This window comes from Mirounga angustirostris, unplaced genomic scaffold (genome assembly GCF_029215605.1).
Source record: "Mirounga angustirostris isolate CCGP_5_RB_7025 unplaced genomic scaffold, mMirAng1.0.hap1 SCAF_16, whole genome shotgun sequence".
NCBI classification, from domain to species: Eukaryota; Metazoa; Chordata; class Mammalia; order Carnivora; family Phocidae; genus Mirounga; species Mirounga angustirostris.
The window spans coordinates 6,253,953-6,268,239 of NW_026991724.1; the positions used below are offsets into that span (position 1 = coordinate 6,253,953).

General features: G+C 39.4%; 2 protein-coding genes across 4 annotated transcripts in view; one reads left to right on the top strand and one right to left on the bottom strand.

The window, feature by feature from the left end:
- Positions 1-14,287, bottom strand: part of CDH13 (cadherin 13) — a 1,446,671-nt gene that overhangs the window by 1,407,523 nt on the left and 24,861 nt on the right. The gene's annotated exons all lie outside the window — the stretch shown is intronic.
- Positions 8,839-12,847, top strand: LOC123855945 (thymosin beta-4-like). Its single transcript, XM_045892072.1, has 2 exons — positions 8,839-8,962; positions 12,729-12,847. The coding sequence occupies exons 1-2, from the start codon at positions 8,839-8,841 to the stop codon at positions 12,845-12,847; spliced, it is 243 nt and encodes an 80-aa protein (XP_045748028.1).

Consider the following 14,287-nt stretch of genomic DNA (forward strand, 5'->3'; position numbering starts at 1 on the left):
ACCCAACGTCCACTGATTACCTTAGTTTATTTCATGCTACTTCAGGTTTTCAGGGATGACTGTAAATTTAACTTCTTTTCTCATATTTCTTATATTTCATGAGACTTTGGATAGGAGAAGAGATACATGCATATGATCCTTCCCTACTACCCTGATCCAATCTCTTGGAATTTGTAAAACAAAGACACCAAATCACTCATAATCCCTCCATCTTTTACATAGTTTTTGTCTTTTTTCACTCCCTTCTGGTCTTTGTCCACACACATAGTTTCATATTGTTGTATTCCAAAATGTACTTGAAATTTTGCATTCTTTTCCACTTAATATGCCTTAGACATTTTTCTGTGTAATCTTTATAATTACCACTTTAATGGCTACATAATTATAGGTTAAGGTGATCTAGTATCGTTTGCTTACCTACCCCCCAATTTTCCACTATTATAGGCACGTAGAAATAAATATTCTGAAACATATACTTTCATTTCTTCTGATGGATTATTTCCTTAGGATATACAGCCAGGAATGGAATCACAGGTGAAAAGAAAGGAATAGTCTTAAGGTTCTAGTTCTATTGTGTCATATCGAATTTCAAAAGGATTTTATCAATGTACTCTTTTCACTGTAATTTTATCAGCACTGGGCACCATCATTTTTGCTTCACTAATAAATATAAAAAATTACCTTCTTTCTATGATAGTTTAGTTTTCTTTTCTTTAAGGAATAAACAAATTGAATACTTTCCTTTTTTGCTCTTCTATAAATTGTATTATATCTCATAAATCAAATGAGGTATTAATTTTATCCCTTATATTTGAATGAGGTTTTTTAAAGATTTATTTATTTATTTATTTATTTATTATTTATTTATTTATTTATTCATTTATTTGAGAGACAGAGAGCATGCATGCACCTGATTGGTAGGGAGGGTCAGAGTGAGAAGGAGAAAATCCCAAGCACGCTCCCCGCTAAGTGGGGAGCCCAACCTGGGGCTCAATCCATGATCCTGAGATCATGACCTGAGCTGAAATCAAGAGTTGGATGCTCAACTAACGGAGCTACCCAGGCACCCCTGAATGAGTTTTTTATATGGTGTGGGTATTCTTTAAGACCTGTCTCATAATAAATGCAAGTATCACTCTCAATCTGTTGGATTCCCTCCTTTAATGATAATTATGGCTTTTTCATTATCTGAAAGGTTTATATTTTAATGGTGGTAAGTTACCAACCTTTTCTTTTGTGACTTCTTTTTTCTATTCAAAATTAAGAAATACAAATTCTTCTGGTAAATATTTTAACTTTTTAGATCATATGGAGTTGATCTGGGATGGGTCATTAGGTATGGAAAGATGCCTCCACGCCACCCAGACACTTTGGAAATACATCCTCAAATACAGAGTTGAACTCAGGCAGAGCCACTCCTCAAAGGGAGAAGAAAGTTCTGTGATGTCCAGCACAGTAGTCACCAGCCATATGTGGGCTGTTGAGCTCTGGGAACACAGCTAGTCCGAACTGAGATATGCTAGAAAAGCAAAATATACATCAGATTTTGAAGACTAGTTTTGAAAAAAAAAAAAAAGACTGTAAATTACCTCATTAATAATTTTTACATTGATTAGATATATGATGTCAAATAAAATATTAAAATAACCTTATCAGATTTGTTTTTACTTTTCTAATGTGGCTACTAGAAAATTTAAGTTGTGTATGTGGCTTCCATACACAGCTCGCATTGTGTTTCTATTGGACAGCACAGCTCTAACAGATACTCTGTCACAGCTCTTGATAAGAAGCAGAGCTGAGCCAGGAGGACAGTGGCAATTACCACAGCTCTCTTAAAGGAGAGAACCACTTGCTTTACAGTTTAATGAGCCTGAGCGGAAAGAAAAGTTTCACCATCCACTCTGGCATCTTCTGTGTCACGATTACCCTGGTGCTCATCTTTGAGCAAGATCCTCAAATTGATTCATTGTTAAAAACTCCTTGGGGACCCAGAAGAAGAGCAAAGATATAACACTAGGACTGGCCCAACTTTTAGAACCATACATTTCTAGCCACTATCCTTGACTAGTTTCTCAGAACACAAACAGGCCTGGAATCTGCCTTCCTGCTCCCCCACTTAAATTCTTCCCATTCTTCAAGGTCTTTGTGTAGCTCCCTCTAATTGCTCCACTCCTCACTGGCTGCCCCACGTCACTGAGTTCCTGCACACCTGGCATTTGTAACACGGTTTGGCTACTGCGCTTTTTGCTAATGATTTCAGGTGACACCAGAATCCAAATGGGGCATTTTGATGCCTGTCCTAACTCTAGGACTGGTTTTTCTGGTGATATTTTCAGAATATGTGGCTAAGAGTGTCCATTCTATTCTTTGGCCTAAATTATCTAAAAATTTAAGGTAATAACAACTCCAATAATAACTCCAGTATTCTCCCAAAGTATTTTCACACTAATGATCTCATTTAAGCACAAAGCAGTCTAACTTGCCAATTTTTTTTTTTTAAGATTTTATCCATTTATTTGAGACAGAGAGAATGAGAGACAGAGAGCATGAGCGGGAGGAGGGTCAGAGGGAGAAGCAGACTCCCTGCCGAGCAGGGAGCCCGACGCAGGACTTGATCCTGGGACTCCAGGATCATGACCTGAGCCGAAGGCAGTCGCTCAACCGACTGAGCCGCCCAGGCGCCCTTGGGACTCACTTCTTTCTTTCTTTCTTTCTTTTTTTTTTTTAAAGATTTTATTTATTTATTTGAGAGAGAGAGAATGAGAGAGAGCCCATGAGAGGGGGGAGGGTCAGAGGGAGAAGCAGACCCCCTGCCGAGCAGGGAGCCCGATGCGGGACTCGATCCTGGGACTCCAGGATCATGACCTGAGCCAAAGGCAGTCGCTCAACCTACTGAGCCACCCAGGTGCCCCTAACTTGCCAATTTTATGTCGCTCTGTTCCACAATGTATAATAATCTAGGGACAAAGTGAGGGATACCAATCACTGCTCTTCTATAATGTACACACCACAAAGAGTCTTGGCTCAATCACAGAACTGTCCAGAATGAAGCAGCTACCCCTTTAGAGAAGAGAGCTGTCATTATACAATTTGCATTTTTATGCCATTACTAACTTTTCACCACTTTGCATGGGAATGCGTATTTGTATGACAGTAAAAGTGATTAAATAACTAAGTGGACCTTGTAGTAAATGAGTTACTTCTTTGCTGCCATTATGTCTAATTCACCAAATTATTCAGTCCAAAGGCTTTTTAGAATCATAAGTAGCCAAGATCATTTTTCACCTCATCATTCCATTATCTAAAATGAGAAAATACTTCTAAATGTGAAGATTACTCTTTCCAGAGATCCCTGGTGAACACTCCCATAGCAGTAGTGAAATCTATTAACTATATATTTTTTTCACAGCAGAAAGAAGATGTTAAAGGATGCCCACATAATCCTTCCAGCAACTTCCAAGAGTCAGATTCCTTCCAGACCATAAGTGGGCCCTTAGGGATGATGTTACTGAGGTGGTGGCTGGCCGCCTCACTGCCTCTTAATTATGTGAAACATTAATGGGCTTTGGATTCACACCCAAAGTGTTCCAGAAGAAGTTGAGTCTAGATCTAGCATGAAATTTCCTAAGGAATATGAGTAGATCTAACTAGACTTAGCTTGATTCCACAGCTCTAATAACTTCTCCATGTGCTTTACTTCTTCCAAATCCATTTAATCAACTACAACCTGAAAGGTATTATTATCCCCATTTTTCAGATGGGGAAAATGAGTTTCAGTGACAATCAGTGACTTGCACGAGATCACAGATGCAGTTAACAATAGAGCCAGACCCCATGTCCAGGTTTTCTGAATTTCAGTTGCTGGGGGAAGAGAGAAGTTCAAGGGACAGCTCAAGAGGACAGAATTTCAACATCTCTTTGGCCAGTGGCAATTTTGTGACTTTGGGTAAGTCATCTCACCAAAATGGGTTGGACCAGACAATCACTACAACTCCATATTACCTAAATATTCTAAAAGTTCTAGGGATCTAAATTTAATTCCTGCTTTTACATCTGTTCACTCTGGTCCTTGTACTCGACTCTTGACAGTTTCCAAAGTTAGGTAGGTTCTTTGGGTTTCTGCTCCATTTTCTCCTATGTCCAGTATGATCCCAATACCTCCATTTGCCCCAACGCAGGCCAAAATGTCCATTCGCACTTAAGAGTTTCTGAGTCTAGGTGGGAAAAGCAGAGGGGGCAGAGCCTTTCCTGTGCTTGGGGGTTCTCAGAACCCTGTGGTTAAAAGATAAAGCCAAATTCATCCTTCCTTAATTCAAAAATTGGATTTGCGGGGCACCTGGGTGGCTCAGTTGGTTGAGCAACTGCCTTCGGCTCAGGTCATGATCCTGGAGTCCCAGGATCGAGTTCCATATCAGGCTCCCTGAGTCTGATTCTCCCTCTGACCCTCTCCCCTCTCACACTCTCTCTCTCACTCACTCTCTCAAATAAATAAAATCTTTTTTTAAAAAAATTGGATTTGAAATAGATTGAAAGTTGCTTCAATAATAATCCTTATTATTACAGATTTAATAAATTATAGAGATTTCAGGAAATACTTGCAGAGTGGGAAGCTCTGTCCTCTTTTGGAAAATAAGCTCAGGAACATCACAGTCATGCATCAGATGATATAGGATGGTTACATGAGTACATTCACTTGTGTTGAAAAGTGAATGCTTGGGTCCAGAAAGATGTCTGTCCTTGGTTGATTTGAACATGATAAATCTATTTTTAATAGAGGTAAAAATGTCTGTTTCTTCAGTTGTCTCTACAAAACTCTAACCAATAATTCATGGAATTGCTTGCCCCCCAAGAGAGATGCTATATCACCTTAGATACAAACTCATGAAAAATTTAGGTGGTAGATAAAAACCAATCACAACATTATCCCTCCTCTCTCTCCTTCCTCTATCTCTCTCTCTTTCCAAGCTGAAGAGAAATTTTATTAGCAAGTCTTGAATGCAGTATAAAAGACAAATTGCTTTGTAGTACTTAATCTACATCTGTTTGTTTTGTTGTCTTTTATTCCATAGCACTGGAGGAGCAAGCAAAAGCCCAAATGTGCTCAGGATTCAGAGTTGAGTTTAGACACCATTCTAGACACTAGAATTAGCATGAAAAAAAAAATTAATTGTATCCATAAAAAGGAACATAACCCAGAACTTGAGGGAAAAATTTCTTTGAATAATCATTTGGTATGGTCCTATGCCTCTAAGCAAAACAGAATTCAATCTTCCTAAAAGAGATGAATATGTCTCATGTACCTAGGGATGGAAAATTGATCTTCCTATTGCTTAATAATGCAATGTTTAGAAAGGCAATATGCTTATAGAAAGCAAAAAGGGCTTGCATTCCTAAAACACAGGTTCCAAGCTTGGCTACAACTTTTACTAACTGGCTATATTGACCTAGTAAAGTCACTTAACCTCTCTGAGCCTCATTTTCTTTATCTTCATTACAGAATTTTCATTACAGATTTTTTACTGTAATTTTCATTACAGTTAAAAAAAAGGCTTTTTAGGGGCACCTGGGTGGCTCAGTCTTTAAGCGTCTGTCTTTGGCTCGGGTCATGATCCCAGGGTCCTCCCTGCTCAGTGGGAAGCCTGCTTCTCCCTCTCCCACCCCCACCCCCCCCCGCTTGTGTTCCTTCTCTCACTCTGTCAAATAAATAAATAAAATCTTAAAAAAAAAAAAAAAGTCCTAATGAGGGATGTCTGGGTGGCTCAGTCAGTTAAGTGTCTGCCTTTGGCTCAGGTTATGATCCCAGGGTCCTGGGATGAAGTCCCCCATTGGGCTCTTTGCTCAGTGGAGAGCCTGCTTCTCCCTCTCTCCGTCTGCCACTCCCCCTGCTTATGCATGTGTGTGCTCAATCTCTCTCTCTCTCCAACAAATAAATAAATAAAATCTTTTAAAAAAATAAAAAGCCTTAGTGAATTAATAAATGCAGGCACTAAACATCAGTAGCTGATAAATCACACACACACACACACACACACAATATCCAGATTATGGATTTTCAAGGAAAAATAAACCTGATTCTAATGAAGCCTCAAAATTAACAGGAAAAACAGTAGACAGAGGACCATATTAAGCCATACCACAGGGATGCAATCAGTAAAATTCAGGCTGTGGGAAACATTATAAGATAGACAACCCAGTATCTTTGACAACAATAACAGAAAAAAATAGCAAGTAAAAACAAAAAGACAGAAAAAGAGGAAGAAAATATACACCAAAAGAGACTTAAGGGACATACACAAATCTGATTTGGATTCTGACTCAAACAATTGTGAGAAAACACTTGTGGAGTCTCTAGTTTCCACTCAGGGATAAAAAGCTGCATAGAACATAATTTTCACACTTACAACAGCAACTACCAAAAAAAAAAAGCCAGACAAACTACAAATTCATGACTTTTTTTCAAACCCATTGGAAAATGAGGTCTCAGGGCAACCAACTGGTCCAAAACACAAGAAGAGGGAGATACCTGTAAGGAGAGAAGAAATGTGGCCATTCATTTATCTGACGTAAATGCCACTGGATGGAAAACCTGTGAGAGAGGTCAGTGAGAATAGTTAATATAATATTAGCAAATCAAATCAAACATTATGCAAAAAGAATAGTACCTCACAACCAAGAAGGGTTTATCCCAGAAATACTGATTTGAAAATCAATCAACATAAATCACAATGGTAACAGAAAAAAATAAAGAAGGAAAAACATCATGCTTAATGGCAAAAAACTGAATGCTTTCCCATTGAGATCAAGCAAGGGATGTCCTCTCTCACCACTCCTATTCAACACCAACTGGATGCATCATACTGGGCACATTCCAGGCAACACAATAAAACAACAAAAGAAAATCAAAGGCTTACAAATTGGAGAAGAAGAAAGAAAATGGTCTCCATTCATATTATGACATGATTGTCTATGTAGAAAATCACAAAATATACACCAAAAATACCTCCTAGAACTAGTATTTGTGTTGGGCACCTTTGCATGATACAAAGTCAATTCTGCATACTGGCAATGACAAATTAGAATTCAAAGTTTTTTTAAACACCATTTATAATAGCCCTCCAAAAATGAAATTTAGTTTCATATATGTCATTCATGCTATATGTAGAATAGAATATATGCAAGATCCGTACAGTGAAAACTACAAAACACTAAAGAAAAAAAAAAAAAAAAGGAAGATCCAAATAATCACATTCATAGATGGAAGACACAGTATTATTAAATTGCCAGTTCTTCCCAATATGATCTATAGATTTAACAGAAAATCACTGGTATACAGTAACCCTCTATACTGCTTTTGAAATTCTTCTGTATGTCTAAAATTATCTCAAAATAAAAGCCTTTAAAATTTGTAATTAAGGAATTACTATTAATTTGCTTTTAGATGAGATGAAGGTATTGGGGTTATGTTTTAAAAATCCCCACCTCTTAAAGACATAGATTTAAATTTTAAATAACTGGAAACTCTAAATGGCAGCCACCATAGAATTACATGTTTTAGACAAGAATCATGGATGCTAAAATTGGTGAGTGAAAGTATTATGAGAAACAAGATATTTGTATTGTCTCAAATATCTCCCCACAAGATACTTATTAAATATAAGGAGAATGATAGTAACTTTACAGTGAAGTAACCTGGCAAACATTATCTTAAGCAAGTACCTCCTGATATGATGCACAGAGAAGGATATGGTACCATTACTGAGTACTCATGCCAAAAATGCATAACCTGAATCTTAATCACACAAGAGCATTACATAAATCCATACTGAGGGAGAATCTACAAAATGACTGGCTTATACTCTTTAAAAATGTGGAAATCATGAAACAGAGAGACCGACTGAATTATTGCTCCAGATGACAGGAGACAAATGATATGGGATCCAAATGCAACATCTGATCCTGGGTCAGATCCTGGATCTGAAAAAAATATTCTCTTTGCTGTGAAGGACATTAATGGGGCAAATGGCAACATTTAAGTAAGCTCTTAGATTGGCTAATAGTGTTGTGTCATTTTTAATTTCTTGATTTTGATCACTGTACGATGGTTATGTTTTTCAAGACTCACACAATGAAGTATTTGGGGAAAAGGGAGACACCATATCTTTAATTTACTCTCAAACAGTTCAAAATATATATATATATATATATATAATATATAAACACACAGAGAGTGAAATATTAGAGAATACTTATTATATTTATGTAGTATATGTTTTATTTATGTATTTATGTAGAAAGAGAAAATGATAAAGCGAGTATGTTACAATGTTATCATTTAGGTAACTTATGTAAAGGGTAAGAATTTTTTGCACTGGGTGCCTGGGTGGCTCAGTTGGTTAAGCGACTGCCTTCGGCTCAGGTCATGATCCTGGAGTCCCTGGATCGAGTCCCGCATCGGGCTCCCTGCTTGGCGGGGAGCCTGCTTCTCCCTCTGACCCTCCCTCCTCTCATGTGCTCTCTCTCAAATAAATAAATAAAATCTTAAAAAAATATATTTAAGAATTTTTTGCACTATTTTTGCAACTTTTCTAAAAGTCCCAAAATATTATCCCAAAATAAAAGGTTTTAAAAATTAACAAGAGATAATAATAACATCTTGAGTCCATGGCCTCCCCTATTTCCAACTAGCTTCAGTCTATCCCAGAAGCAAACTGACTCTATGTCTCTCATCCATTAGACCATCTCAGCCACCTGACTTAAAACAACACAAACAGACTCGGCGGCCACTGAACAGACCAGACTTCGCTAGCTCAGGCGCCTCGCTCCACTTCCTCTGCATCCATGTCTGAAAAACCCAATATGGCTAAGATTGAGAAATTTGATAAATCAAGACTGAAGAAGACAGAAATGGAAGACAAAAATCCACTGCCTTCAAAAGAAATGATTGAACAGGAGAAGCAAGCAGGTAATTGTAATGAGGCACGCACCACCACTATGCACTGTGCATTCCACAAGCATTGCCTTATTTTACTTCTTTTAGCTGTTTAACTTTATAAGATGCAAAGAGGTTGGACCAAGTTTAAATGACGGCGCTGCCCCTTTTCACATCAAAGAACTACTGACAACGAGGGCTGCTCCCGCCTACCCCATCTGCTGGCCTGGCTGGCAGGGAAGGAAAAGAAATTGAATTTTGGTGAAGGAAGAAGCAAGGTAGGACAACAGTGAAATCTAGAGTAAAAAAAAAGCTAGCCCAAGGTGCCCTGCAGGCTATAAAATGCAGGTTTAATCAGAGTGCCACTTTTTTGTTAAAATGATTTTAATTACTGGAATGCACAATTTTTTTCAAATGCAAATAAAAAGTTTTAAAAACCAAAAATTAAAAAAAAAAAAAAAAAAAAAACAACCCACAAACTTACTATCTTACAGATCTACAGGTCAGAAATCCAAAATAACTTTTTGTGGGCTACAATCAAGGTGCCAACAAAGCTGGAAACCTCTTTTTTGGAGGCTCTAGGGGAGAATCTGCTTCCTTCCCTTTTCCAGCTTCTAGAGGCTGCCCGCATTCCTTGGTTCATAGCCCCTACCTCCATCTTCAAAACCAGCAGCATAGCATCTTCAGAGCTTTCTCTGACTTCCTCTTCTGCCTTCCTCTACTTTAAAGAACCCTTATGCTTTAAAATGAGACCCACCAGGATAATCCAGAAAACCTCTGTATCTTAAACTCAGCTGATTAACAACCTTAATTTCATCTGCAAACTAAATTCTTCCCTGCCATGTCATGAAATATATTCACAGGTTGTAGGAATGAGGACATGGACATCTTTGAGGGGCCATTAATGTGCCTATTACAGCTACCCCCTGCCTGGAATGCCTGGAAAGAGTGCCCTAAACCCTTCTAGCTAATCAGATCCCTAAATCATAATTCCTTCAGAAACATGTCCTTAGCTAGTTGGAAATGTTATGGTGATTGCTCCAGATATAATTTCCTTAACACTCCCATCCCCAATAAACTTAACAATTTTGCTTACTCATTTTTTGTTTGTTTGCTTGCTTGTTTATTGTACAGCCTTCTTTCTTTGGCTGTTATTATCATTGTCTGACTAAGTCTATAAATTGTAAGGCTGATGCAGACAAGTAAAATAAATGTCACTGATAAGAAAACACTTCCTAATGTCTAACTTAAATTGCCTTTGCAGAAATGTAATCATTTATTCCTGTCCTCACTTTAGAAGTAACAGAAAGCAACTAGTCAATACCCACCATAAAAACCTTTTAGATTTAGAGTCCTTCTAATGCCAAACAAAAAAACCAACATGATATGCCAACCAAGTGGCCAATCTAGGATAAAGGCCAGTCAAGTTGGTTTTTGAAGTGATGGAGTGATACAGTCAAGCCCTAAGATAAACAGCCATCCATAAACATGACCTATATGATACCTCCAGCTTTTCTTCCTTAGCCAACATACCCTTACTTGGTCCTTGCTTATTTCCTGAAGTTCTCATAGTTTAGGTTGCCATCCCTTAGTTCTGATTCCTTCCTGACTCCTTTATGTAAGATGGAACTTGGACCTGAGCTTTTTTTCTTCTCCAAATGGCAAAATCTTATTCATCTTTCAAGACTCTTCTCACATGATCCCTTTCCCCACCAAGAATGATTAGCTGCTCTCTTCTCTGTGTTCCCACTGGATGTGCCAGGGATTCGTGCCTCTAACACAACAGTTAACTTGGTGGAAATCGAAGTTCTCTCTATATCACCATCGGTTTTGAACTCAAGTCTGGTTACTGGACTGTGAATTCCAAGGAGGCAGCTATTATGTGTCACATTTATTGTTTATTCAATGAGTCAGTCCTCCAAGATTTCTTCCTACTTCTTTGTTTATTCCTTCTCCTATTTTCAGATCAATTCCCCTTTACCTAGAATTCCAGCTCAGTGTTGGAATCCTTTAACACTTGGTCCTTGGTCCTCTTCTTCTCTCAGTAGGTATTCCTCTCCTAGTTAATTTTTCAGGTCCTTGCCATCCACTGTCTTCTGAAGGTCTTAAAGGAAACTCAAACACTTGTTCAGAACAAAACTCAGGAACTTTCTCCCTGAGAATGAGAACTTTTGGTCACCTCAGCACCCATTTTCCCCTTCCTACAGCAGCAACATCCAGATTTCCTTCAAGGACTTCACCTCTCCCACTCTTGGCCAATCTAGTCTCCATGATAATGACCCCATCCACAACCAGGGGTAAGCAGCAATTAACCTAAACCAATCCACATATCCCATCCCCCTGAGCAGGGTATCTATTGGCCTGTGGGCATGTAATCCAATCAGAGCAAATGAGTCACTATGATGCCTTAGCTGGGTTCCTGGAGACAAAAGCCCTCTTCCTATACCCGGTGGTCTGAGAATGTGGTCATTTTGCTTCCCTAAGCAGCCAAAGGTACCCAAGAGAAGTAGAGCTGAGAGACTGATCCTTATCACATTGTTTGGCTCCTAAACAAGTCATGCCTAAAGCCAGTTTAGCCGTTTTTTTTTTTTTCTCATTTCTGTTAGTCAACTAATTCTCCTTTTGTTTAAGCCAGTTCATATTCATAAAGAACCTTAACTGAGACTCCTTCCCCCACACCTGACCTTCCAGAGTCCCCCAACTCAGTGAACAGCATCATCATCCATTCAGCTAAGAAAGTCAGACACCTAGGAGTCATTTCAAATATTTCCTTGTCCCTCACTTGCCGTAGCCAATCTGTCACCAAGTCCTGTCAATTAGAACGCTAAATATATTTCAAATCTACTTCTCTTCATCCTTATTGCTCCAGCTATGTTTGCCTAGACTACTACAGCCCATGAACTGCTCTATCCTCACCTACCCTTGCCTTCCTCCAATCCATTTTCCACACTGCAGTCAAAATGATCTCTTTGAAGTGCAAAAGTGCTAATTCACCACCCTATTTAAAACACTCATTTTCCATTGATTTTAAGACAAAGACAAAATTTCAAGCTCCTTAACATGGTATCTCATATCTGGCTTCCCCACAAGCAGCAGAATACAAAAGCTTGCTTGTACTGTTTCATTTAGGAAGTGACCCCAAGGAATAGGAGTCATGGATTGGGGAAAATGAGTGAAACAGGGAGGGAGGAAATGAATGAGCAAGTTGACCATCACTGTGAGCAACTGTATTAATCCAGTGGGAACTTCTGAGGGACCGTGGGGAATGCATTTCAGAACTGTCCGCCAGAGACAAAGGGGAGAAGCATTCACCAGTCAACTTTCATCCACCAATAATTGGGAGTTGCCTATGGATACTAACTCCCTGGCACTTGTGAGCTGCTCACATGTGACTGCCAGTGGTCTCCTATAAGTGCCCCAGGCCTGGGGACCAGAGAAGCCCCAGGCACACTTAGAATGAGGTCAGCACAAATTTGGTGGGAGCTGATGGCACTGTCCATCATAGCCTTGGCTGAAATCAGACTGAGGCCGTGAGATAATATAGTACAGGTCTGATACCATGTACAGTCTGGCCTCTACCTGCCTTTCCAGCTTCCTCTTGACCTCTTATTTCATTCCAACCATGCTAGTCTTATGGCTCCTGGACTGCACATGTTCCCACCCACCACAGGGCCTTTGAACATGTTGTTTCCTCTGCCTGAAATGCTCTTTCCTTCCTATTTGTCTAGTTCCCTCTATTATTCATCAGAACTCAACTCAAGCATCACTTTCCCTAATAAGCTTTCCCTGACTGTTAAAGCCACCATAACGGGCACTCTCAGCATCATGTGCTTCTCCTTTGAGGCACATATGAAAGTTGCAGTTGTCTACTTGTGTGATCATTTCAGACTGACTCCACCTGGACTACTTGCAACATAAGGAAAACTACAGAATCCCCAGCATTAGCATGGTCTTTGGCACATGTCAGGCAATCAATAAAACATACTTGAAAGGATAAACAAATTTATCTTTTTATTCCCACTAATATCTTCAACAAATAAGTGCTCAAATGTTTTTAACACAGTTAAATAATTAATGGAGCTAACACTTTAAGAAGAAGTGTTACTTTCTGATGGAATTTAATTAACTTTCACCAAACTGCATTCTATCCTTTAAAACTGCTATAGTGAGACTCTTCTGTGGGAAGCCAGACATTGTTTTTTTAAGACAGACTTTTTTTTAAGTGTGTGATACCTGTAAAGAGCAAATTCCCCCAGAAAGAACAGTTGAGAAAGAGAGAAAAGAGAAATCATCAATGTAGATAAGAAAGCTTCTTTGTGGACCAAAGACAGGGATGCTGTCTAAAACAAATGGGTATAGGTTACTGACCACAAGAAGAATAAAATTCATTGGTATGTGAAAACAAACTCCCCAGAATCACTCCGAGCTCTCCCTTTCATGATTATTAAGTGCCTGCCTGGCTGTGGTGCAGTGGAAGAGGCAGGGAGGTTTGGTAGCTAGGCAACGGCCTGGAAACTCAAAGGGTAGGAGCTGTGATGCTGGCTCCTCCATAAAAGTGATAAGTGGCCTTGGGTAAACTCCCCTGCCTTGTTTTCTTCATCTGAAAAACAGCATCACCAGTCTGTCTTTCTGCTTCGAAGGAAGAAAAACAGAGTGAAGAGAACACTGCAATTGTAGGAAAGTGAGCTTGGCCTGGGGAGTGAAGAACTCATCAGGGGACCAACTTTTCAACTTAAATCACCACTTTATGACTAATGGGTTGAGCCTGAATAATCCGTGCCTCAGTTTATCCATCTGGGATGATTTATAGATAATGGCCAAGTCCTGAATTAAGATACAAATTAAAATGTGGGTCTTTGGGGCACCTGGGTAGCTCAGCTGTTTAGCGTCTGCCTTCGGCTCAGGTCATGATCCCAGGGTCCTGGGATCAAGCCCCACATCGGGTTCCTTGCTCAGCAGGGAAGCCTGCTTCTCCCTCTCCCACTCCTCCTGCTTGTGTTCCCTCTCTCGCTGTCTCTCTCTCTCTGTCAAAAAATAAATAAAAATGTTTAAAATGTGGGTCTTTATTTCTGTAAGATCTCTCCCCCAAAGAGTCCTCAGACTTTCTCAGCTACCCCTAAACTAAGTACCTCAAAAGCAAATGTCATAGCTACATGATTCACTACACAAGCTCTAGCACCTAGCCCAATGTCTGGTTCATAGTTAGTACTCAAGTGTTTACTGAATGGGCTCATTGATTATTTAAATAATACCAGCCACCACAGGGGCCCCTGGGTGGCTCAGTTGTTAAGCATCTGCCTTCAGCTCAGGTCATGATCCCAGGGTCCTGGGATCGAGCCCCGCATCGGGTTCCCTGCT